The 27,438-nt window shown below is 36.5% G+C and overlaps 1 protein-coding gene across 2 annotated transcripts in view; it reads right to left on the bottom strand.

The window, feature by feature from the left end:
• Positions 1-458: 458 nt before the first annotated feature.
• LMO3 (LIM domain only 3) overlaps positions 459-27,438 on the bottom strand; it is a 53,781-nt gene continuing 26,801 nt past the window's right edge. The window contains exons 3-5 of one of the 2 annotated variants that reach the window (XM_054718501.1): positions 13,980-14,105; positions 3,267-3,363; positions 459-674 (exon numbers count right to left, since the gene is read on the bottom strand). In XM_054718501.1, the coding sequence (XP_054574476.1) occupies positions 669-674; positions 3,267-3,363; positions 13,980-14,105 (229 nt within the window). In that variant the 3' untranslated portion in view covers positions 459-668. Of the gene's footprint in view, positions 675-3,257; positions 3,364-13,979; positions 14,106-27,438 lie in introns of those variants that run through there. The other variant, XM_008140458.3, reaches the window with a different exon arrangement.

Here is a 27,438-nt window from a genome sequence, read left to right as displayed (position 1 = left end):
CAGGTAAGGCATACCATCTCGTCCCTGAAAATGTAGGATTGAGTTTTTTGCTTTAATTCATCGTACAGAAAAGAGAGATTTTAAAATTTATTCTGCCAACACAGTTGCTTTCAGAAAGATCACTTAAAATTTGTATGTATGTTCAAAATTATACCCAGTAATTGCTACCTTCATTTTGACAGCTTTATTTTCCCCACAAAAGTAAATAGCAGTAAACTACCTAGCTCAGAGATCTTAAATATACAATTTGGAGAAAGCATTTGAGCTACTTTGTTTATGCTTATGATTTACCCTTTAAAAGCCAATGTCCTTACATCTTTTTTTCCTTTTTCATGCACTTAATGCATGCTTTCTAGATGTCATCTAGATTTTTGCCAATTAAGAGCAATCAAATAGTGTCATACCCCTTTTATTAAAAACATAAATCCAAATATAAAAAATGAATGAAAGAATCCAGCAGATATTTATTAAGCAAGATGAAAGTGACATTACAAACACAGGTCAGCTTTTAAACTCAGCCAGCATTCTGGTGAACTGGAGGTTCCTGGTCCTTCATCAGAGGCAGCCTATGCATGATGCACATTAGGAAGGGAGCTCTCCCTGCTTGAGAAATCAAAGCTCCATTGGAGGTGTCCTACTGGAGGCATCGGATAACAAGCTACGTGACATCAGGGCTACACAACACAAAGAGGAAAGTTGACAACAATTCAGGGACTTGGAATAGTCAAGACAATTAGCTTAATACTTCAGGTCAAAAATGCTACTCTTTATGGGCAATTAGTTACAAAAGGGCCTATTTCTGTCTTGTTTCACAAATTCATAGGGATTAACGATAATCTAAGGAGATTAAGGCCTTAATCTTTAATCCAGGTGAGTAATTTCCTTCGTAGGAAAAGCATAAGAATTAATTCCCAAAGGATTATGCAAAATAAAAGGCAGTAAAAAAAACGTGGTTTGGTCTTTGGGTCCGAAGGACAGTTGAACAGTTTGTTCCCAGTTTACAGGTATTTTGACATATTGATCTTAGCATATGCAAAAACAGTTAAATATTTAGAAGATCATTTGAAAAAGATACTGGCAATTAAAATTGTACATCCACATGAATGTCAAGCAACTCTTAAAGGGGGCTATTTGGGCTGCAGTGTTATGAAAACCATTTCTCACTATTTCCCCTGCAACCATTTGTTGTTCTGTTTTGTTTCGGTGTTTTTAGTTTTGGCTATGCAAGTCTTTTCATGAAACAAATGTAAGGCTCAAAGGCTAAAATAATAGTTATGTTCTGGGCCTCAAATAGCTATTTTTAAAATCTTATTTTCTGGGTGTATCTTAAATTTGGGGGACATGTGACTTGAACACTCTTAACCATGAAGCATTTGTAAAAATACATATCATTCACTTTTCACAGAATCATTTCCTTAAAAATGAGAGGCAATATCCAGATTTACATGCATGTCTATAATAAAGCTTTGTTTTTAAAACAACTCAAACCCACACCAGCATTATTTGCAGCTTAATATTTTGGCCCCAAACCAAGAACTCAGGTATCACACTTAATTTTCATCTGCAATACATATATTGGCAGGACAAAATATGTATGTAAATAACACTGGGAAATATTGTTTCCTATACAAGTGATCAAGAAAAAAGTAAAGAAAAAAATAAAAACCACAGCACTAAATTTGCTCTAGTAAAAATAGGCTTCATTTGTGCCTGCATGGGATTAAATTGTTAACATGTAGTTTTATTACTAGGGAACAGAAGCAAAGAAGCAAAATGTGAGCAATCCGGAAGAGGGTGTTATAGACTCATTTTTAATTTCTTAAATTATAATCTAAATAATCAGTCTCCATAATTTCTGTTTCTAGAACATTTTCTTCTTTATCAGCTATCATGTAGGTAAGGGAATAACATTTCACCTTTAAAAAATGGAATGACAGATTTCATTTTAAGTGTGATGTATACTGAGTGGGTAGTTACAGAAAGCAAGAGTAAGACACATCAAACTTTAAAGTGTTCACTTTTAAACATTAAAATAAGTGGCATGTAATACAGAAAAATATATAATCACCAGTTCTCAGCTTTTTATCAATCCCTTTGTTTCTCTTCTTCTAGAAGATTCTATGAGCACTATGTTGCCCGATCAAAAGTAACCTCACTACTCAAATATCATCATAGCGTCAATGTGCATTATCATGATTTCAGTAGATTCACACTCAAATCCTTTTAGTGCCAGAAATTTATCAGGCCATAAGTTATTAAACACTCAGCTTTTATGGAGCGATCTGGGCTAAATTTGTATAAGAAATTTAATCATTTTAAGTTACCTTATAATTGTGTTAATACTTTCTTAAAGTAACCCTTTGGAAAAAATTTACATGATACCCAAAGGCACTAGTTCACATAAGGGGTGAATGGCTGAAAAAAACAAACAGCAAAACCATAATATAGGTAAAGAGCGCGCGTGTGCGCGCACACATACACACACACACACAGAGAAGATATTAAAAGGATAACTGTTAAGCTTTAAAGTTATTCTAAAAGTGGCACTTTTCACGTTGGTATAAAATGAAAGTGCTTTAAGATGAAATTTTTATGCATTTTTTAAAGCTGATCTTAACCCCCTGAAAATAGGGGGTTATAAAGAGAACACTGATAGACTAAATCATGGTGGCAATCATAGTGAATGTTGCTTAAAATGCTTTGTGTGTGTCTTTATTTTTTTAGTTTTTTAATGTTGCTAGACTTGCTTTATCTATATGTGTATCATTAGTGAGATTTGCTCTTCAATTTTTTACTAGAAAGTTACAGCTCATTTAAAATAGCTGGTAGATACAGAAAGCATAAATATACAGTAAGTTTAAACACTGATTGTACTAAATGCAACAATACAAAGAAGCAAACAGAACACAAATGGTAACACAATAAAACTGTATTACATTTGTGCTTCAAATATTACAATACATTATATACAATAGTCCAAAATAAACATCTCATGCCAAGTGACACAAAAAGGAATAGCAAGCAAAAAACCCAGCAATATGTACATTATGTTTTTTCTTTAATAATAAACATTCAACTCTGAACTGGGGCAATATCACTACATACAGATGCAGTCCCCCTTTTATTTCATATATCCATCCTGCTTTCCTATATCTACGCTATTCAGTAGGTTCCCGTGTCAATTCTTATATACATGTGGAGCAAAAAAGATAAAAGAATGTAGTGCTTTGTGTTCTTAATAGGGTGATGTTGATAGATCAGCGAACCTGGGGTGCGTAACCTTCTTTCATTAAACCTTCCTCGTAGTCCGTCTGGCAAAGGATCATGTTATTCTTGAGGAAAAATTTGTCTCCAACACAAAATCTGAAAATATTTTAAAAAAATAAAATGTGTTAAGACCATTTCACTCAGACCTATAGATTTGAAGATTTATTTTCCTAATAATAATTTCACATGGTAATTCCCTGAAATAGAAAGCTTGGCTGCGAAAGTTCCCTTTATTGTCAGCAACTAAAGCATTGTACACGAACTTTGAAATCCTACCTTTACATATAAAAATCACAGGAACATTGAGGAAAATATATAGGAAAGCAAAGGTGATTTTTTATTTATTTTGCCGCATTAGAAAGAAAGTGGAACTGATCTATAACATGGAACTGATCATTAAAACAAGAAGGAATGATGATATTTCACTGTAGTGGTTATGAAAGATTTCATGATTGGCCACTTATCCACTTTACATAAAAAATAAGTAAAGGCATTAAAATGAATCAAACAATTAGAAAATAGCCCATTTTAAAGCTTTCCGTTTAAAACTTCCTTTTACTCTTTGTTATAAAAATGTGATTAAATTCTAGTAATTAGGAAGTGGTCATTCTGAAGTGAAAGTTGTTTTAGCACCAGACTCTGATGTTGGGCCATATTCCTTTATTTATAGCAAGTTTATCAACTATAAAATAGTAAATGTCATTTCTTGGAGCACTTTCAATTAAACCAAAGGGCATAACCTGAACAAACTTCTTAATATTGATGTGATACATAAACTAGTGCCCAGGAGCTAATTATTATTTTATGCAATAAAACAAAATAAGTGCTCTTTTTGTGTAATTTCCCCACGGTGACACTTTGGATACAATTAAGGTCAGAAATAAATGCTTGTGCAGTTTCTGGTACATTTAACAATAAAGTAACTCTGGGGAGATCTGTATATATTTTTAATTGTAACAATTTAACCTTCAAACAGCAGTGTCTGGTAGAGTTGACCCAGTGAAACTACTTGTAATTATACAAGTTGACCTCACTGACCTTTGATAGTGGTCTCTCTTTATCAGATAGTCTATTTCGAAGGATGTTCAAGCAGAAATCTTAGTGGATAGATTAAACTGTGTACTGAAAGCCACCCTTTAATGTTTTGTGAAGTTGAGAGTTTAAATGAGGAGCAGTTGGACTGATTTACATTTGCAAAGATTGGAATGCTAGACAAACAGTGAACCTATTTATTTTCCAACTGGGTAGCTTTGGAAATTTATCCTTATTCTAGCTTAAGTAGATAGAGGGGAAAATGGTGTAATAAAAAAAAGTAGATTGAAAAGAATTAGCTTTCCTCTTAAAGAAGATTGGTCTGTTTATTTGTGGAATTTACTTTTTTTTTCACCCAGGATTACTGCCTGCTGATGATGTTGATTGAAAATACAGAGCATGTGCTGATCTTGAAATCCTGGAGTTGTGTGTGGTCAAGACTATTGGATGCAATGAACAGTCAAGTTTGGATTTTGAGTACATCTTCTTTTTATTGGCTGCACACTGTAAACTTTAAATGTTGTGTTTAAAAAGTGGTGTTGGAATAGACCAGTTTTTGCAGATTATTTTGAGGACTAAGACATGTTGAAGAAAAGGACAGGCCTAACAGTCAGTTTAAATATTTAACTTTTGCCTGGCCATTGTGGCTCAGTGCTTGAGCATCAACCTATGAACCAGGAGGTCACGGTTCAGTTCCTGGCTAGGGCACATGCCTGGGTTTCAGGCTCAATCCCCAGTGTGGAACGTACAGGATGCAGCCAATCAATGATTCTCTCATCACTGATGTCTCTATCTTTCTCTCTCCCTCTCTTTGCCTCTCTGAAATCAATAAAAATATATTTTAAAAAATACTTAACTTTTTTGAGATTATATAAAATAGCATGAATAATATATGTGATTACTGTTCAAAAATTTTCAATTTATGTTAATATTGCAATTAATTTGAACTAAGAAGCCTATAATAAAATATCAAAAGTAAATAAATTCAGTAAAACACTCATGCTCCAGCTGATATTACTGAGGTTTTTTTTTTCCTAAAAAAACATCTAAATTGGAAATAACTCTTTCAACTCCATATTGTCTACAATTTTGCTTTAATTTTTAAACATAACTTTTAACAATCACCTTAATTCTATTCACTATTAAATAAAAACGTGTTTTTTTGTCATGTCCTATCATGTCATTTTTACCTTCAGAGGCCTGGAAATTTAGATAATTTTTATTTGTAGGTTCATAAACTCTGATTAATCAGAGTGAGAAAAAAAAAGATATAAAGTACATTCCATACTTTTCCTGAGGGTAAGATTAAACAGCTACATCACTGGATTGTAGGGATGTTATAATAAGAAATATATGAAAGGAAGAGAAGCATATTGTAAGGAATAGGGCTCAAATCTCAACTTTCCATTTAAGATATTAAGATGAAACTTCAGTTTTTCTTATCTCTAATATCAGTCACTTTTGCAAGTTTATGATAAAGAGTAGAAATGGAATATGTAAAGCTTTACTTCAATGGCTGAAATGTCGGTAAGTATAATAGCCACCTTTCATAAAGTACTTACCAGGTAATAACACAAAGCATGTACACAGGTGATCACATTATTCCTTTCATGCAACCTAGATTACAGATATTACCATTGACTTTTAAAACCGGAGGCTTCCTCCCAGAATTTTAAGACCTGCCCATGGTTTCATAGGTAGGATGCATGTGGTACATGAAGGAAAGGAACCAGGCTTCTTTGGGTTCAAGACCTGTGCTTTTACCTGGAGGCAGTAAAGCATGAGGCTACAAAGTTATCTAGATTTTTTTGTGTGTGTGTGTTATAATTATTCCTTTTCATAATTTTTTTTAAAAAGGCCTGCCTACCATTTGATGAGATGGTAAGATACATGGAATTCATCTGAAATATTTCTACCTGAATATTTAGTTACTAAAGTATTATCAACTGGATAAAGTACATTTTATGTGCATTTCAATTTAGACTTAAAGGTCGGGATGAAACGAAGCATGGGTGAGGAATGTCACAATTATACACATAACTCAAACAAAAAAACAGCCTGGAAAGCTATGGTTAAAGGCAAATTATGGTTGGGATGCAATTAAAATTGGCATCCTCCTTTAAAATGTTTCAAATATAAGCATGAAGAAATTAAAGAAACAGCAATGCAGATATTAGACACTTAACAAAATGATCTATAACTTTGATTTTTTGTATGGCAGGCTAATTTCCAATGCTATATAACTCGCTCCTTAAGAGATGTAGCACTTAAAGAAAAAATATTTTAAAAGCAGCGATGGCCAGAGAACATTGCTAGTATATTAATAGGTAGGGCTAAAATTCCTGAAAGCAAACTGAAAGTAATCATCATTACTTGTGCTATAGGCAGTTCAGTTAATATTTCCTTTATTTAGAAAAATATGTCAAGATGCCTAAAAAGATTTTTTTTAAACCATCTAATCGTGATGTTTTGGAATTAACAACAAATTTAATTTCCAGATTTTTTGAAGTGATTCTACTTGAAATCATGTGGTCTTATACAGTTGAAAAGTATAGGAAATAAGTTTGGTTAATAAATCATCTGTATAAAATATGGGCTTAGAGTAGTTTGGAGCAGGTTATCAAAAGCCTCTGCTCAGAAGCCTCCATATGTAACATACTTCCTAAGAAATGAAAATGTTAACTTAGTCACCTTATTTCCCTGAAATTAGTGATGGTCAATTACAACTAATTTCCATTTCACAACACTTTAAAAAGAGGCGGATTCAACACATATATCCAATGTCTTTACTTTCCCATGGAGCATCCTCAGGTGTTAGATACTTGCCTTGTTTGCAGTAAGAGGTGCAGGTATATACTCACTGTCCCATCACGATAGAATTGTGCACAAATTTACCGTCTTTTCCCAACGACAGCCCCGTTGTCATTACACACTTCATTCGTAACAATCTTTTCTGCACCATGTTACACTACATGCACCCTGAGTTCTGCTAGAAATTGTCCAAAGTCTACCTTACTATAACACAACTGTATCTGATCACATTTCTATCCACGTAGCCAGACAATAAAATACCCTTCTTGCAACAGCCCTCATAAGGGCTCTGAGTCCACAGACTGCCAAGGTTCAGATCTTGGGTCTACCATTTTCTAATCGTGTAACCTTGAATTAGTTACTTAAGTTGTTTGTACTTCAGTTTCCTCGTCTGTGAAATGAGATCAATGATGCTACCTACTTAGGGGTTATTTTGAGTTTTAAATGAGTTAGTACATGTAAAACAGACTCCATGGATGGAGGGCAGGTTGACAGCAGTCGGGAGGGGTGGGGCTGGGTAGGGGTATGTGGAGGGGTTGAACAAAAAAGAAAAAAGAGAGAAAAAACTCATAGACACTGGACAAAAGTGTGGTGATTGCCAGGGGGATGGGGAGAGGGAAGAGGTAGGTGAAGGTATAGGGGGGATAAATGTAGATGGCAGGCGACTGACTTGGGGTGGTGAACACACAATATAGTACACAGATGATTGTGTTGTGGAATTGTGCACCTGAAACCTGTATAATTTTGTTAACCAGTGTCACCCCAATAAATCTAATAAAAATAATATAATAAGCATCTTATTATAATGTTTGATACATTGAATCAGTCCCATTCAAAAGTTATCTATTAATAGCAAAGGCAATAATAAAATGTCTGAATAATGCAATATAATGATAAAAAACCAGGCTCAGCCTGTGTAATCACAGGGATAGGCATTTAAATCTTAGTTGCACTAATTTTAAACCATGTAAAGACACAGACTACATTCACACTTCTGGTAGTTACTTAACACCTCTGAAAATAAGTTCCCACATCTATAAAGTAGGAAAAAAAAGTGCTTTCATTATTATTTGCCAATGATCATCTTTTCATCTTTGCTTAGAATGTTACCTAGCCAGGGATAGGAACGTAAATGCTGAACATTCTTCAGTTTCCACTCCTTCCATCAATGTTCCCTGATCAGGGAGCATCGTGCTTTCCCAGAGCACTTACTTATTAGTGTGTCATTCATTTGCTTTGGCATTTCACATTTTCTTGTAAGTGTGTAATAGGTTCCCCAACCTGGACAGTAGTGCTGAGGTAAAATGACATGAGTTTTATTCCTTTTGATCCCTGTGAAATACTACCATAAATTGTACTATCGCTTGGGGTGGGTGGTCAATAAATATTGGTTAAGATGGATTTGTTCCAGGATCAAATAGCTTTCAATCACAAAGGTATTTTAAGATGCAGTGATTTAAATTGGTATTCATTTCAATGTTCAGTCACTGACTTTCTACCTTTACAATTTCATCTCCTGCTCCTTATTCCATTCCTCACTACCATCCCTACCAAATTCCTGGCCTCATCTCTGAGCACACTGAGCTACTTTTCATTTCCCAAACATATTAGATTAGTGACCTGGTGCACGGATTCGTGCACATTGAAAGGAAATTAATTAGAAGGTGGCCGGCGGGGCGGGGAGGGACTGGGCAGGTAGGGCGGGACACGCCCTGGAGCCAACCTCCCATGGTCCCTCCCCAGTGTCTGCGGAGTGAGTGGGGACCCTCCGGCAGGTGGGGACTCTCGGCCTGGCCTGCGGGGATTGGGCCGAAACTGGCTCTTTGACATCCCTTGAGGGATCCTGGAGTGCGAGAGGGCACTCTGCAAAGTTGCTGTCGTACAGGGTGTGGAACGCAAATGCAAGTGTGCAGTAAACCAGATTCTGGGCCAACAGTGCTCCAGGAACAACATAACCCACGGCCAAAGGTGGAATCGCGCGGCCCTGGGAGGAATCGGGCTCCCTCCTCTCTGGTTTTGGGGTGTGTCACCCGAGAACCGTAGCTGCCAAGTCACTGCAGCTTGGCAGCTCCTGCATTGAGTGTCTGCCTCCTGGTGGTCAGTGCACATCATAGCTACCAGTCGGACGGACACTTAGCATATTAGCCATATATATATATATATATATATATATATATATATATATATATATATATATGTGTGTGTGTGTGTGTGTGTGTGTGTGTGTGTGTGTGTGTGTGTGTGTGTGTTCTCACAGCGCCATGCCTTTCATGCTGCTCCATCTGTCTGGGAATTCCATTTCCTCACTACTTCCTGGCTTCCTCATCTCCCCCACCCCCGACCAGACACACTTCCTATATCCCAACTAGTCTAGGGGGAGTCTTTCATGAAACCCAGCACATCAGCCTGTGATGCTGCCCTAAGACTCCCAGCATGGACCTCTTGTCCATTGGGATGGATCTGTGTCCCATCAATTTCACTCTCCCGTGAGTCCCTGATGTCCCCTCTAGTCCCTAGCTCTGAATACCTTTGAGAGAGAAACTAAATTGTACTCCCCTCTGTTCTTACAGAGCCAAGCACAAAGCTTTTATCCTTTAATAGAAGAAAATGAAATGTTATACAAGTCTACATATTTGAGTCCATTCCATTACAAGCAAGCATGTCGTTTCCTTTTCTTATAAAACCATCATTTAGTTTTACAGAATTTTCTAAGGGGAGGGGGATTATTCACATTTAAGAGATTAACTATTACACAGAATTTTCCAGTTCTGAACGAGACTCGAGTTATTATACAAGATACCCGAAAGAACCTTCCTCGGATTTCCTTTAGAAAATAGAGAAGCTTTTAGATGTTTAATTCAGAACTCTATGTTTTTAGCCAGAGCCTTCTAAAAAGGGCAGAGAAGGTATATACTGTTCAAGGGAAACCCATCCTGAACGTTTATTATTGCCAATAGTTTTTAAACATTCAGAAACATTACGCTATTCATAGTACTTTGATTGAAAAGTTAGATGGAATGACTGCTAAATAAAATTCATAAACACGTCTGATACGATGTCAGTTGTCAATAAAGTTTGCTTAAGGGAAAGTGCCTATAAATTACCTTTATGCCTTAGGTTTCACTTGGAAAAGGAACAATACTATGACAAAGACTCGGCTACTGAAAGGATAGGCTCATGTGGCATATGGCTTTATTAAAGAGGATTTCCTAAGGAAATGTCAAAGTAAAAGCAGAATCTCTCCTATGTTGCAAGCCTTCTGGATTGAGAGTAACAAAATTTGTCTGCTTTGCTTGGCTGATGAAGATGAGCTGACTTCCTGCATTAAAGAAGTTTGTCTTGTTGGGGCTGAAGTGACAAGACAGTAAGTAAGTGCTAATTGTGCAGAACCGGAACTATGCAGTCCCATTGTGGCATGTAATAAATGAAGCGAACACAGAAATATATGAGGTGCTTTAATAATGATATTAGAGTAGTATTTTGCAGCAATAAGAAGGTGAACAGTTTTAGAGTCAAAATTTAGGAGTGTTTGTCTTACTTGACTGAGTTCTACTGAGGAGACAGACTTAATTGTGAGTGCAACTGTGTATTTCAATGGTGAAATAAAATAAAATACGATTTGTAAATAGCATTAACAACCTACAATTACTTTGCATCATAATAGAATTTAGCCTGGGTTTAGCGCTTGAATGATGTTTTAATTTTCTGTGTAGAACATGAATAAAACCGGTAAGCCTGCCCTAATAGAAAAATGGACAAAGGGCATAAACAGGCAGTCTCCTAAAAGAAGAAATAGCAAAGCGGCACTAGTAAGCAAATGAATGCTAATTAAAATTATAATGAGATGCCATATTTCTATACATCTGATGATTTATTATATGAAGCTATATCCATAAAACTGAACACAAGAAAATTTAAAACACCTTAAAGGGAACTTTAAAATTTTTAAAAATATGTTTTTTATTGGTTTTTAGAGAGAGAGGAAGAGAGAATGGCCCCTACTGGCGATGGAGCCCACAACCCTGGCATGTACCCTGACCAGGAATCAAACCTGTGACCTTTTGGTGCATGGGATTTTACTCAACCAAGTGAGCCACACCGGCCAGGGCTTAAAAGAATTTTTAAAGACAGGTACAAAGGCACACTATATTACATAAAAAGGCCAAATATTAAATATTAGGGTTATTTGCTGTTACTTTCCTTTAATCTGCTCAAATGTGCCTATAATATAAGGTATATGCTATATATCACTTGTCATATATGCATAAAATTGTACAGCTGGCTACACACCAAAATATTAAAATATTTTCTCTTAAAATAGTGAGCTATGAGATGATATTCTTTATCCCTTTGTATTCTCTAAGTTTTCTACTATGAATACATAACCATTTATAAGTAGAAAAGCAGTAAATGTTATGATTGCATGATGACAACTGTATTATTAGTGGGTGGTATCAGTGGATCAATGTAACAAGTAAACAGAAGTATTTTAAATTTACTACTAATACACATGTGTGTACATGTACGCACACATGTACACATGTCTACTTTTTTACTGTGTCTGTATTGATGTGTGGATATTTGTGTTTCTTTATTCATATCCTTACATACAATAAACAACATGTGCATTTGACAATTTATCTTTGGTTAAATGTCACTGTAGACCGAATAAACTATGTTGAGTCCAGGCATTTGTTGTGAAGACTCAGGATGTTGTGAGATGACTTATTCAATTATTTCCTGTTCAAATTATATACAGCAAGGTATGTATACTGAGTCACATTCTGAATATCTATTTAGCAAGAGATATCATTGACATATATACCTGTTCAAAATATATTTCATTGATTTCAGAGAGGAAGGGAGAGGGAGGGAGAGAAACATCAATGATGAGAAAGAATCATTGGTTGGCTGCCTCCTGAATGCCCCTCACTAGCGATGGAGCCTGCAACCCGGGCATGTGCCCTGAGCAGGAATCGAATCGTGACCTCCTAGTTCATAGGTCGACACTCAACCACTAAGCCATGCCGGCCGAGCTTGAGCTATATATCTTGTGTAAAAACCAAGTTAGTGAAATATTATTTGGTAAAAGTAAGTTATAAATATCAAGGTAAAAGAACTAGTTTTTGAGAACCTATTGTTTTATTTCCTAATTTCTAATTTCTAATTCTAATTTCTAAGAACCTATTCCCAGTATTTATATAAATTATTTGATTTTATTTTCAAAATCTGTAAGACAAGCATTACTGTCTTTATTTTAAGGGTGTGAAAACAAAATCAGAGAGGTTAACATTCCCAAGGTCACAAGCTGATTCATGGTGGGGCTGGAATTTGAATCCAGTTCTCACTGTAACATCATATTCTTTCTACTGCTCTGTAGGGCCTCATAAGAAGGTGCTGCATTGAACAGTAAAACAGCAAATTGCAATAACTGAATACTGGGCACAACTAATATTTTCTGATTACATACTTTGTCCAGGTGTTTTCACACTCGCATGGGATTTATTTCCATTAAAACCATCAAGTGTACTAATTTTTGAAATACATTGTTAATGATGTGTGCATTTTAATATTCTAATATCCTTTGCATTTGTCACATAAAATAGGTACCGGTAGTATATAGTTCCCAGTGGAAATAAAAGTTATAACTTTCAATAAAGAAAAACGGGATGAAGTCATAAGCCTTTCAGATGAAAGAATTCTCTGCAATTGACTAATCCAGCTCCCTTGTGTTATTAATGAGAAAACTGAGGTCCTGAGAGCTAATATTGGTTTATGGTCAGACATATTATTAGGGGCAAAGTTCAGACCAGAATTAGGTTTTTAGATATACTGTGCAACACTCTATTCTTCAATGCTGCCTCTCCAATGCTGATAATTGTTTAATTATTAGCTATCTCTGGCCTTGTTCACAAAGAGACTTGAAGCAACTTAGAAAGTACATATAAAACAAGGTTAAAATTCAAGATAAGAAATCAAGCCCGGCTGGTGTGTCTCAGTGGTTGAGCATCGACCTATGAACCAGGAGGTCCAGGTTCGATTCCCGGTCAGGGCACATGCCTAGGTTGTGGGCTAGATCCCCAGTGTGGGGTCTGCAGGAGATAGCTGATCAATGATTCTCATCATTGATGTTTCTCTCTCTCTCTATCTCTCTCTCTCTCTCTCTCTCTCTCTCTCATTCCCCTTTCCTCTCTGAAATCAATAAAAATATTAAAAAACAGAAATCAAGAGGTAAGGCAACTATAAATATGAACAACAAGAAAAATACTACCTGCCACAAATCCCTATTTGCCTCAGTGAAAATGTGTTTTCTCACAGAAGTAGTATGAAAAAGTAAAGATATTTTAAACGTACTTTTTATTTTTTATTGATTTCAGAGAGGAAGGTAGAGGGAGAGACAGAAACATCAATGATAAGAGAGAATCAATGATGAGAGAGAATCATTGGTTGGCTGCCTCTTCCATGTCCCCTACTGGGGATTGAACCCGCAAGCTGGGCATGTGCCCTTGATTGGAATCAAACCTGGGGCCCTTCAGTCCACAAGCCAGCACTCTATCCACAGGCTAGGGTTTAAAGAAAAACAACAAGGAAGAGAATGAATAATAAGAAGACTAAAAGTTTACAGAACTGATTTCATTTCCTATCAAGCCCTGTTATGTGATGGGTTTCTTTTACGTAGAAATGCAGTTTTGAGACCTTCCTCCTCAGTGGTTCATTTCTGGCACTGAATGAACATTTGCAAAAAATAAAAAAATGCGGAGTGTAATTGCTTTAAATAAAGTGCACTGATATCATTCCCATCTGTTAAATAAATAGCCAGAAAAGAGACTTTCACCGTTTTTTTAGGAGACAAAATGAAATCTGAGTACCTCTGATTGCAAAGCTGACATGCAAAGCAGTCCAGGTGGTAAACATTGTCCTTGGCACGCATCACCATCTCGAAGGCAGGGATGAGCTTACTGCAGGCAGCGCAGTTTCCCGTCACGCCGAAGAGCCTAGAACAATAAACATTTTTTTCTTCTTCAAACTCTTACAGGAAAATCGGAGACGGTGACTAGAGAAGACGCTAATACACTTTGCAAAGCTGTTGATACACAATGCCGTATGATGTACTCAAGCGAGTTTTATCCTAGGTATATACATAAATATTCTTTGGCGATACATACTCAGTTGACCTTTCCTGATGAAAATCACATCTTGTTTGAGAAGCAAAGGAAAAGACAAATACATTGGGAAGCTTACACACGCGCGGGAGTCAACAGGGGTGACTTCATAGCTAAAGTCTACTTGTTAGAATCCGGAGTAAATATAAAAGCAATGTAACTTTCATCTTAATGCCACACATTAAACATCTTACTTGGAAAAAAAAAGACCCATTTGAATGGCTCCCTATTTTTGTCACCCAGTTGCTAAATGGTTTGCCGTTATTATTAAAGGGCCATTTATGAACAAGCCATTTAAGTAGTCAAAAATCATTACAGGCGCACGCACCTTATGGCCCTATACTATAGTTATAGCTATGATTATGTTATTCAGGTAGCACATTAAAGTAAATGAGGCTATAAACTACACAGAGCTAGATCAGAAGTGGAAACATAATATACTGTAAGAAACCACTGGAATTGTCTGGGGGGGAAAAAGGTATTTTTTTTAAAAAAATCCTATTTGCTGTAGATTCCGGTAAATAGTTATTGTAATGACCTAAAATATAGTACAATATAAAATGTCTCCTCAGTTTCCTAATGGGAGAAAATAAAATATTTTATCCATTTTTACTGGCAATATTTAAACCAAGTCTCTTTAAAATTGTTAATGGTGGTAAAGAGTTATTACAAATACTATTCTGTGCATAGTAGTTAATGCACTTTTTAACTAGGAAGCAAAGTAGATGAAAAACACCACATCTGCCAGTTTCCTTTTTTTTCTCCAGCATCAGGCTGACAGGAGAAAAATATAATGGCTCTCATGGGAAAGACCAAATTAAAAGCAGTTCTAAACTAATGAATTCAAAGGTGCTATGGAGAAAACTCATTTTAGTTATAAAAATGTACTTTAAAGAATCTTAGCCTTTCGTTTTATTGAATTTAAGGATTACGCACAAATGTGCTGAAGTTTCTCTTATTACTTTCTATATACTCCGAAGATATGCTCCTTTGCTTAGGGCATGCATGTTCATTTTCAAGTGTATAACTATTTCCTCTTAGCAGGCTAATGATGATTGTTGGAAAGAGTTATGAGAACGGCTTCGAAGTGTCTGGCCAAACTCGTAATCAACGTTCAAGCTTATGTTTTTGTTAGATTGTCTCTTGAAGAACTTAAGCGCCTTGAGGGTAGAAACTATAAATGCTTTTCATCATCTGTACACTCGATAAAACGTAAGCAAGGTTCATATTCAAGAAGACTAAATTAAAGATGGTCGCATGCTTCTTTTCCCTGAAAAAAAGAAATCTTTAAAGCGTTTCAATATGCTTATTTTAAGGAATACAACTCTAATAACCTTTGTGCTCTCAATCCCTATTTTGGGAAATAAATTTTTTTTAAAAAAGAATGTCATTGAAAATGTAATACCTTGCATCTCCTACTGGCAATCATTAAAAATGAAACCATCGCAAACTAAAGCTTTCATCCTATTCTTTTGTCAGCAGATTTCTTCGTTCATTCCAACATTTCACATTCACTTTTCGTGTACTTCCTGTGATCTGTTCAGGAGGCACATCACTTACATGAGCATTTGTTTCTTCTTTCTTTCTTCTTTTAATTTTTTTTTTTTGAGAAATAAGGAAATCTTAAAAAGTTCTTTATTCCACGAATATAGATGCACTTGTGGATATAAAATGCGATTGGTCTGAGAGAAAGCAGTGTTCAAGGATGACTCCGTTTGCTCATACCTAATAAACATACACACACAATGCCATTTTGAAATTCTGGACATAGTTTCCCCCAATTTCAATTGCTCTCGCTAGCTGAGCATTTATCAGCTACCTGATTAGAATTTGTTTCCACACAAACCATTGATCATCAGCCTATTACTAGGCAAATGACAGTTAATTACCCACTACATTAACCACTGGGACCTGAGACCTGCTTCTGCTGCCATCAGTCAACATGATAAATGTGGCAAGTTCAGTAATGCATGGCCAGCCCTGAGCTGCCTGCTATACTGTGAACAACCCTCAATCTCACTTCCAGGCCCAGGAAAATCTATGGCAATCTGCATAATTACAAGCTCCGGGTTAATAACAGACAAATGATTTGTTGCATCTAAACAAAGTCCTTGGAATGGTCCCGGTCTCCGGTGGCTGCCCGTACAGCGGGCTGCCACGAGTGTACTTTCCACCACAACGTGCACAAAACAGTCCTCCGACGTTACCGCCTTTCAGTTTGTTGCCCTCCGATTTATGGATTCTGCATATGTGATTTTTAATCATTAAAGGACTCTTGAAGCAATATTATCTTAATTATTCTCTGCTGTAACCAGGGAATTAGGCTTCAGATAAAATTTTCTTCTTCCACGCACCCTCCCTGCCTCGCTGGAGGCTCCATCAGTTTCCATCTACACCTGGACTCTGAAATCCTAATGATGAATTATTGCCCCTTTTCCTAAGAGGGCGAACCTTACAAGGGAACGTTTTACTGAACTGTCAGCTCACAGACTGAGTGCGGAGATGCGGAAATCTGATCTAATTTACTGCAAAACGATGCATTTGTTAGACTTTTTCCTCACTATGGTCCAAGGATCAAGAGATCACCCTGTAGCCACATTCATGGTCTCCCTTTTTCTCAGTCGGACAAGATTCTCTGAGAGGGGAAACAAAGTCCCATTTTACAACATGGGCTTTTCAAAATATAGAATGTGATCCCTTGGTTTTCCAACGTGACATTTGGGCTCAGGCAAAAAGAATTTTCACATAAATCAATTAAGCTTAAGACATTCATTCCTAAGATTTCTGCAGATACGTCTAGGAAATATTCAAGAAGAGTCTTTAAATTATCTAATTCATTTAGACTATTCATAATCCTGGAAATTCTTGTAACCCTTTCCTCCCCACCCCTCACACCCAGACTCATTTAATAGGGTGTCAGTACTGATCCACTCTCCTGTTTAAGGTAGAGATCTCGCTAATCTCTCCTTTATAAGGTTTATACAATCTAGTCCTCACATAAAAGAAGGGCCTAAGTGCATTCAGTAAGTAGTACACTGAGACAAAGATTTACTTTGAAAAGGAATCATTTTGAAATGTTGACCTGAATAATCACAGAGTTCCAGCTCATAAATTTATGGGAAAGAAAAAAAAATAAGGTTATTGATCCATTTTGCTCATTTTAAGATGTCTTATAGGTTATTAAAGCATGGCAGGGGTTAATTTGTCCATTTATGGGCTACAACATTTCCTACCATCAATGCTCATAACAGGCTCTACGCTATATGACCTTTGTCTTGTTCTGACACACTACCAAAAGTAGACTTACAATATGAAAGGTGACAACCACCATCTACACAATATCAATGCGTAGGAATCCCAAAGGAGGTTTCTGTCGCTTTTGCATTCCATTTTTTGCTGCTATTGCCTGGTATTGACAATCTAAACACAGACACGAAGATAAAAACCAAACAGACAACTTTCAACGGACAAGAACTCAGCCTATCTGTGTGCCGCATAACACGTCCTACACTGCAGTGAACATGAATAGAGAAACATTAAATACTTTTTTGTGTATGGGTGGCATAGCAAAAACTATGACAACACACATTTATATTTTTAAAGGTTCCCAGAAAATTTTTGCATTTTTACTAACTGTTCAACAGCTTTCGCAACATAGTCATAAATCAGGTGAATTCTGCATGGGTTCGTATACATCCATTACTAAAGTTCCTGGGGGCGGGGACAGAGAAAAACTCAAGACATATAATCATTTAACATAGCAATAATAAATATGGTTTACTACAGGCATGGGGAGTAGGAACGAGTGTTCATTGTATTAGTGTCTTTTATTTCACAGCACCAGATGTTTCTATAGATTTTTTTACCAGGTCGGTGGCTCAAGTCACTAAATCAAATTCCCCCTAGCCAATGAAAAGCATAGTGTTTGACTCAAATTAATTTATTATTTTGGGGGGAAATGCATAAATAAATACCATTGCAGTAAGCCTTAATTCTGAACAAAGATCAAATATTCTCTTCTAGTAGTCGGACAATTCTCAGCAACTTGAAAATACATGAATTTAACAGTAAATATATATTTTTAATATTGAGGATAAGATGGTTTAATCATCATCCTATGTAAAAAACTCTTTCTGCAGAAAAACTAGAGATGAACAGAGAAAGGAAAGTTTCTTTTCTAAATAAATGAAATTGTAATCAACTGAAAAGATCTTTAACTTTTGACTGTTGGATGGTGAAGTTTTATTGAATATGTTATGTGGGAAGGAATAGAACATTTTCACAGACTGAGAAGGGCAATTGCTTTTTTGTTATTACAAGTATATTTCTCATCTCCTTTCCTATTTCATTTTTTAAACTAAGGAACGTAGTGATAGAAAATAAAAACACTTTAAAGATTCAATACTTTTGTTTAAAATGTAAAAAGCTCAATGGTTATAAGGCTGAAGAGAGATAAACCTATTGTTCCCTCTCTGTTGGGTCTTAGCATGTGTTCCACTGTCACAGAGATGAAGATATTGTGGGAGTTAAAAGAAAAAAGGAAACACTGAACACAAAAAATAGATAAAAAATGTTTAACATTTTAAAAATGTTACACAGTGACTTAGCACTTATTTTTAGTATACATTTGTGCACAATGATTATTCTGAATGTTTCTAAAGTTAAGCTTAAGCCAATTAAAAAAGTGTTGACCATGTTTTAAAGAAACTAAGTACATCTGTTTAAAGAAAACTTAGATATTATTTCTTTCATAATTAAGTACTCTTATTCTCTGAAATTAACTCTAATTTAGCTCATTACATTCAGCCTTCACATATTTTATATTAACATATAAATCATACTAAACAGAAACATATAAGCCATTTGCTAAAAGTAAAGTTTAGCATGCACATGTATAATATATATTTGTATTTCCTCTATAAGCATGGTTGTATATATACATATGTGTGTATTCTCTCTCTCTGTAAGATATAAGGTTATATATATATATATACACACATATATATATATATGTGTGGTTATATATATATACTAGAGGCCCGATGCATGAAACTCATGCAAGAGTAGGCCTTTGTAGCCCCGCTATCTCGTCCCTCGCAGCCCCAGCTTCGTCTGCAAGGTCGCCCAGATGGTTGTTCTACTGTTTGGCCGTTCGGTCGATTTGCATATTACGTTTCTATTATTATAGACTAGTGGCCCAGTGCACAAAAATGTGTGCACAAGGGGGGGTATCCCTCAGCCTGGCCTGCACCCCCTCCAATCGGGACCCCTCGGGGGACATCCCTCTCGCAACCTGGGACCACTGGCTCTAAACCACTCACCTGCCTGCCTGCTTGATCACACCTAACCACTCAGCCTGTTGGCCTGCTTGCCCCAAACCCCCCCCCCCCCCCGGCCTTCTCTCCCCCAACTGCCCCCCCTGCTGGCCTACTCACCCCCAACTGCCCCCCCCCTGCCAGCCTGATTGCCCCCAACTACCCTCCCCTCCTGGCCTGATCGCCTCTAACCGCCTCTGCCTCGGCCTCGCCACCATGGCTTTGTCTGGAAGGACATCTGGAAGGTCTCCCGGAATGTCTCCTGGTCTAATTAGCATATTACCCTTTTATTAGTATAGATAGTATAAGATATATATTAGAAGTCTAGACAGCTGGATGGGTGACTCTGGCCCGGATGACTGAGGCTTCATGTTTGTTGCAGTATTTTAAGTGTCCTCGGAATGTGTCCCTCTTCTATGTTCAGACAAAACTCTACTCTTCTTGAATTGGACTGAATAGTCCTTGGCTGCATGAGGCTGGGTGGTCAAACCCAAACTAGAGGGCTAATTCTTAAGTATTTATCTGCCAACCACCAGTAGAACTTCGTGAGTATCAGGTCATGATCCAACCCATTTAAACAACAACATGGTTGGGATAATAAAATTATAGGCAAAAAGTCAACAGTGAACAGGAAGGGAGACAACTTAATTTTGTTTTCTGGAATTCTTGAGATCTATACTTAGTATTACCAGTACATTGGGAACAATAGAAAAATTAAAAAGGAATGCTAAAGGTGAAGAAAGGTGTTTGTCACCTATCTCTCTGGGTCTTGCATTTCAGGCAAAGAAAAGACGAGGGAAACACTCTAAAAAAGACCTCATGCCCCATTAAAACTATACTTGACTTACAGGAACATCATTCCAGACGAACTAGGTCACGTTCCATGAATGCTTGGTTAGGAGTTCCTGCCCTAAACAATCACAGTCTACTCCAACTTGGGGACTATGATTCAAAATAGGTTGTTTTAGACCTGAGATGGTCCAGGGAAGCAAAACAGCAATGCCCTCCATATGGTGAATTTCAGACCTTACGTTTCACCACAGAGCTGGTTCCTTCCCCACCTCCAATCACCTCAGAAGCCAAGCTTACTACCCTTTCACTCGCTGTCTGTGGCTGTGCTGACCAATATGGTAACCACTAACCACATGTGGCTACAGATCACTTGACATGTGGCCAGTTGGTATCAACATATGTTCTAAGTGTGATATATACATCCAGTTTCAAAGCTTAGCACTGAAGAGTAAAATATTTCATGAACAGTTTAAAAATATTAATTATATATTGAAATGATAATCTTTTGAATCTATTTGGTTAAAGAAAATAGGTTTTCAAAATCTCACCTTTAAAAAACTTTCCTCTTAATGTAGGGGCTGCTAGAAAAATTAAAATTAATATGTGAAGCACATTCTATTTCTATTGAGCAGTGCTGGCCTAAAGCCTCAAGTTTCCTTGTAGCCCTAGATATACAAGGCTTATCACAGTTAAACAAGTGGAGATATAGAATTTTCTAATTGACATCCATACTAGAAATCTATTTTCCAGTGTTCTATGCCCACAGATTGAAAAAACAACAAAGGCCAGAGATATTTTATTCTAACTTAAAAGTCTGTATGCTAATGATGTGAATCAGTACAGTACATCCATGATCTGAAATGGATGACAATGTCCAACCTATTTTCCAGTGTTAGGCTTACTCAGTGTTAGCCCCTTTCTAAACTTACCATGTTCTGATCTATGAAGGCCGTAACAGAATAATAGATAAAGAAAAATAGGCTGACCTTTAGGCTGCTTGACCCCTGTCCTAGCTCTTTCGTGAAGAGCAGGAAATACACCATTGTCTACATACAGAAGCTTAGACCATTACTTAGTATTGGAGCGAGCATGAGGAACTAACCCTCTTTTCCAGATCCGGTTCCTTTCTCACTAGCACAGTTCTCAGGATAGCCTGTACACATGGGGCAAGGAGGGGCTGCCCTGGACAGAAGTCTCTGGGTTAATGACCTGACAGAGGGAGGTTTCCTTAGAAGCATCATCTCTCTCTCCATGCCCGCCTCAGATAAAAGTTGCAAACAGTGTTTAAATATTGTACTTTCACTTTCAACAAATAACTATCAGTTCTTCCTCAGGCCCATTTTTCCAAAGCCTTATGAACAGGTGTTACTTCTATTTATGATCAGCACTGCAACCTAGTGGGAGAAGCAATTTGGGAAAAAGTAAAATTGAATGTTTTTCCTTCAACATTTGATGAGGATAATACTTCTGAACAAATATGGCAATTGTACCAACATTTCATAAAATCTTGGAACGGAAAAGAATCTTTTGTAGCTCGAATAAAAGAAACGTGTTGAGCTTGTTACAATATTTAAAAAAAACAGATTTTTCAAATTTTTACATACAGTTATGGAAAGGTCTAGAGCAGTGGTCGGCAAACTCATTAGTCAACAGAACCAAATATCAACAGTACAACGATTGAAATTTCTTTTGAGAGCCAAATTTTTTAAACTTAAACTATATAGGTAGGTACATTGTTATTAACTTAATTAGGGTACTCCTTCAATCACACTGTACGTGCGCGCCCGCCCATGGTATTTTGTGGAAGAGCCACACTCAAGGGGCCAAAGAGCCGCATGTGGCTCGCGAGCCGCGGTTTGCCGACCACTGGTCCAGAGCAGTGGTGGGCAAACTGCGGCTCGTGAGCCACAGCCGTGGTTTGCCGCTCTGTTGACTAATGAGTTTGCCGACCACGGGTCAAGAGGAATAAGAGGTAGAAAGAAAGAAAGAAAGAGTAAAACAAAGGAACTGAAATAGAAAAAGATTTTTTTTAAAATAAGTGGATATTTCATCTAGTCACTATGGCATCTCTGCTGATTTTAAGATATTAATGAAGGGGAGGACAAATCAGTCACAGATTTTATGTGAGCATAAAAATCTGACTATTTTTAAAATATATTTTTATTGATTTCAGAGAGGAAGGGAGAGGAAGAGAGAGATAGAAACATCAATGATCAGAGAGAATCATTGATTGACTGCTTCCTGCATGCCCCCTACTGGGGATTGAGCCTGCAACCCAGGCATGTGTCCTTGATGGGAATTGAACCCGGGACTCTCTATCCACTGAGCCAAACCAGCTAGGGCAAAATCTGACTATTTTTATAGATATTGTGGCAATTTAGTTACTATATAACTCGCCCTTGATATCAGCGAGGAAGTTGTTGGTAGATCAAAATAAATTAGGCACTGGTTTTAACTAAGTACAATAAATGCTAATGGGAATATGATACATCTAATTTTATAATAAAAGCTTTTAAAATTCTTTTAAAGTGAGAATCTATTCTATCATGAATTTCAAAAAACTTTATCTACTTAAAATTGTACAGGTCTTTCAAGGTGGAAACTTTTTAAGTACGTAATATTTTCCTAAAAATCACATTGAAGTCTTTTGATATCTTTACAGATTCTTAGAGGCCCATAATTACCTTCTCTATTATACTTCTTCTTCACACATTTCTTTGCATACACTAGATGTAAAGTTGAACAAGAAAGTGGAGAGGTATGTATCTTATTTGACAATATTATTTTTTACCCATCTCATAACTAATGAACTTGAAGTACTGAGATGCTTCAAGAAGAAAAACAGAAAAGAAAAAAAATAATTTCTACAGGAAGGTGATAAAGGTCATGTTGCAAACAGTTATTTGTGAATTAATCATGGGAAATATCTTTTCTTTGATCTTTTTCCATGAAGCCCACCTGTTTCCACATGTCAGTTTCACCATTTCCAAGTGCCACTCATTCATTCATCAGGCACGAACCAAGACTCACTAGAGCTCCACCGGCAACACGGACTCACCGATGAGGGTGTGATCGGAACTGCAATGCAGAACTTTCTCTGATACAAAATGTATCTTTCATATTCAGAAATTACGAGTTAGTGACAGTAATTATGTGATTATTTATACAAAGTAAACAAATAATTTACCTAGAATAGGTAAGGCATTTCCTTTCCCCAGATACTAGCCAGTAAAAGTTCAAACAAACACTTCTTCTGGGATTAATTAGTATGTTTTACTTCAAAGCAAAAGAACTTTGTAGGAGAATAGTGACAAACTATATAAGGACCTATTATCTACAATTTAGGTTTAAATTTTGTGACAAATTATATAAGGACCTATTATCTACAATTTAGGTTTAAATTTTATTTAAATCTTTTGCCTTACTTCTCTGAAGAAGCAGCCTAATTACAATAAGTTATTTTTAGGATTGGGGATATCATATCGTTTATTTTGTAAATTAAATTTACCAAAGAAAAAAGAGGTATAAAAGAGGTATAAAATGTTATCCTTGTTTTTAACTAAGGATATTATGTTATGGAGGTGCCCAAGTGTTCCCTAGTTCCAAATTCCATTAACATAATCATCAAAGATTCCTGGAATACATCTTATTTGTTCTCTTTCTTAAAAGTACTTTCTACAAAGCAAATTATACATCTGACATCTTTTGCTCCTTTGGGATTTTAATGGACAATTATTATTAAATCCTTATAAGAAAGTATTCACAAAACTACCATTTTAAAATATCATATGTGGGTGAACTATCTGCAATGAGGGTACTCATATATCAGTTTTCCCAGGACAATCCTGTACATATTCCTGTGGCCCCGTCTGATTATTAGAAGTGCTTTCTTTATCAAGTGTCCTCCTGGGTTAGATAGATAGATAGAAAACTATATGGCAACTCTAGTAATAGCCAAAGATCAATTAGAATTCAGAGATTTCAAAGTTTCTGTTCTTTAATCCTTTTTTGACCCAAATAAGTAGACTGAACTAAATACCCTTTAAGGGCTTTTGCATAATTTTAAAATTCTGCGATTCTTCATTCTAGTCGAAGTGTAACTGGATGACTCAGGTAAAAGCTAATTCAGATCATCTGACTTTTAGTTGTCAGACTGAATTTATAACATTCTCTCAAAACCGAGTTAAAAGGGAAGTATAGACCTTTTCAACATGGGTTAGCATTTATATATATTCAATATATATACTCATTGAATTTTTAATTTGAAAATCCTTTAAAGGATTTTTGAATTGGCTTAAAGTAGGATGTAAAATAATTACCAAAATAAAGCCAGGAAAGTAATTATTTATAGGATTAGATGAGTTCCTTTTTGGAATAAAGAAAAAAACAAAAGAAGACTCAAAAGGGCAAAAGAGTTTTGTGGAAGGAAGCGGAATAATTCATTAGTATTAATTTGTCCAAGTTTAATGCTTTCTATAATAAATTAGTCTAACACTCAACAAAGTATTATGGAGGAGAAACATTAAGGTCACATTTTTGTGTTGTAAAAATATACAAAAAGTTACAATCAAACCTATAGATTATATTTTTGTATATACACATAGAATATCATTCATAAACATAGATGATGTTTCGGAATAGTGTTTAATGCACTTTCTTTAGTAAAATGCTATTTCCATAGCACTGAGTTTAAGTAAAGACTTAGTTTTCAGAATGTGTATGGATTTTCTTTATAAAGGAGAGCTACTGAAATATTTCCTTTGTTGTGTCACCTTAAGGACTTATTTGAAGTACTTCTTAGAAATTGCTATGCCACAGTGTCCAGAATTTTAACTATTCTTTAACACTTTGAAAACTGGATGTCAAAACCTTTTAATAAGTAGAGGATGTACTGAGATGTGTAATATCAATATGTAGCTAACTTCCAATTTATAAATACATTGAATTCAGTTATCTTAGAACAATACATATGTTATTAACCATATGAAGCTCTGCTCAGTGTCAATAAAATAAATATTTTTCAAAAGAAATATAGGCAACCAACTTTGGGAAAACCTGTCGGGATATATGCTGAAATAATTTACTCTAAAAATATTACATTAAGGCAGAATCCTCTAAAATATTTGATACTATTTCATTCATCTAATTTTCTAACAGTGAGATAATGCCAAGTGGATATGAAAATAAGTTATCAAAAACAGGAAATTACAAATATAAGCCTATAATTATTGCAGGTAGAGATATTTTCTAAGTAATTAGTACAATTCTCAAAATACTTTTCTGCGTTTATTTTCCTACCCAGATACATTTTATAAAGAACTTATGCTTAAATCCCTGGACATGTTAATTTCTTTATTAAAATTGGGAATAAGCCATTTAGTCGAATCATAGATACGCATAAACCCATATTAATTAAAGCTATTTCAATTTTTGTTCACATATGCCCATCACATAAACCTCACATGAACACATATTACTCACATAAATATTAATTGGGGTTTAGAAGGAAAATATTGAATAAGGCACAAACAATTAACGATTAGTAAACAAAGTCAGACATAGCAGAAATAAAGATTTGGAGCTCAGGCATTTTGAATGTAGATAAATGAGATATTGGGATCACTTGGAATCTGGTATTTCCTGTTAACCAGAGGCCCTGAAAGACAACTTAAAAGATATTTGAACATCAGCGGGCGCGTCTCTCTAGGTGCTTGTGTGTCCACATGGATAAATACAGTACTAACCTACTAGTTATCTCTTTTTACTCTCAGCCTGTCAAAAAAAAACCCTGTCAGCTGCAAAGGCGATAAGGGGGGCAGTTTAAAAAAGATACTGGAGCCTTAAGCTCCTTAATGTGCCAAGAATCAATCCCATGAAAGCAAACAACTTGAAACAGGGTGATGCGTATGGAGGAGCGCTCTCCGGCTCCTTCCCTCCCTGCTCCAGCCAAGCTCGCTGTTCAAGTTTCCTCACCCTAATGACCCCTGAAGCAGCCCTGAGGGATTGCAAAACAAGGCCGTTACACAAGGCAGCCTGCTAATTGAGAAGTTGATCGGGGGTAGAGAAATCCTGCTTTCCCATGTTAAGTGTCCAAATCAAGCATGACTAGATTGACGTCGCCAAATCACCGTCTGGAGGCCCCTCCACGCCAGGAGCAGCAGGGCTTTTCACACCTGATAGGCCCTCACTCCATCTCCATCAAGTCACATTAGGAAAGGAATGTATTCCGAACCGAGCCCTTGCCCCTGAGAAGCCTTACTCCACTGCCTAATTGCTGCTGCTCGGCTTCCCCCACCCCCGTCACAAACCTGGCCGCGTGGTGGACCTGCAGCTCGCCTGTCCCCTTTGGAAAACCAGCCACCCCCCAAGCCCACTCTGCCAAAGCACCGAACCCCAGGATGAGCTAGAGGAAGACAGTGGGGTTAGCCCTTGTGTATGACCTATCTCCAGGACAGTGATTTAAATTACAGAACCCTTGCAAAGGTTTGCAAACAGTGGCTCTTTAAAGCTTTGTTCCTTGCTTTTTCTTCTTCTTCTTCTTTTTTTTTTTTGGAAGTTGCAGATTCAGGATCAATGAAAACGCCTGAAAACAGATAGTGATGTAGACACCCCCCGCTGTGTGGAAGAGAGGAGAGACCTGCTTTTGAACTCGGAGGCCCCAGTCACGGATTTGCTGCTCTCCAACCTAAACTCTCCTGTGACAGATGGCATCAGAGATATTTCCGACAGCCCGGACTGGCAGGCTGGTCTTACTGGGTGCTCTTTCCTACAATCTATTTCTGATGGGTTCAAAGCACTTCACCAACTCTGTGGTTTTTTTTGGGGGGGACAAGAAGGGAGGGAATTAGGAAGTTCCCTTCTTATTCCTACCACTTTTTAATGCTAAATCTCAGTTTTCTTAATGAAATCATGGAATTAATTCCTTTCTGTCCTCTATTAACTTCAGGGCACATAGAGAAATAAATAGCTTATTTCCAACTGCAAAGATTTATTTATGTATTTACCGGCCATTAGGGAAAAAAATTCTTACAGAAATTTATAATAGAAAAATTAACTTT

This window comes from Eptesicus fuscus, chromosome 7, assembly GCF_027574615.1.
Source record: "Eptesicus fuscus isolate TK198812 chromosome 7, DD_ASM_mEF_20220401, whole genome shotgun sequence".
In the NCBI taxonomy this organism is placed as follows: Eukaryota; Metazoa; Chordata; class Mammalia; order Chiroptera; family Vespertilionidae; genus Eptesicus; species Eptesicus fuscus.
This window is presented reverse-complemented; position numbering and strand designations above follow the sequence as displayed.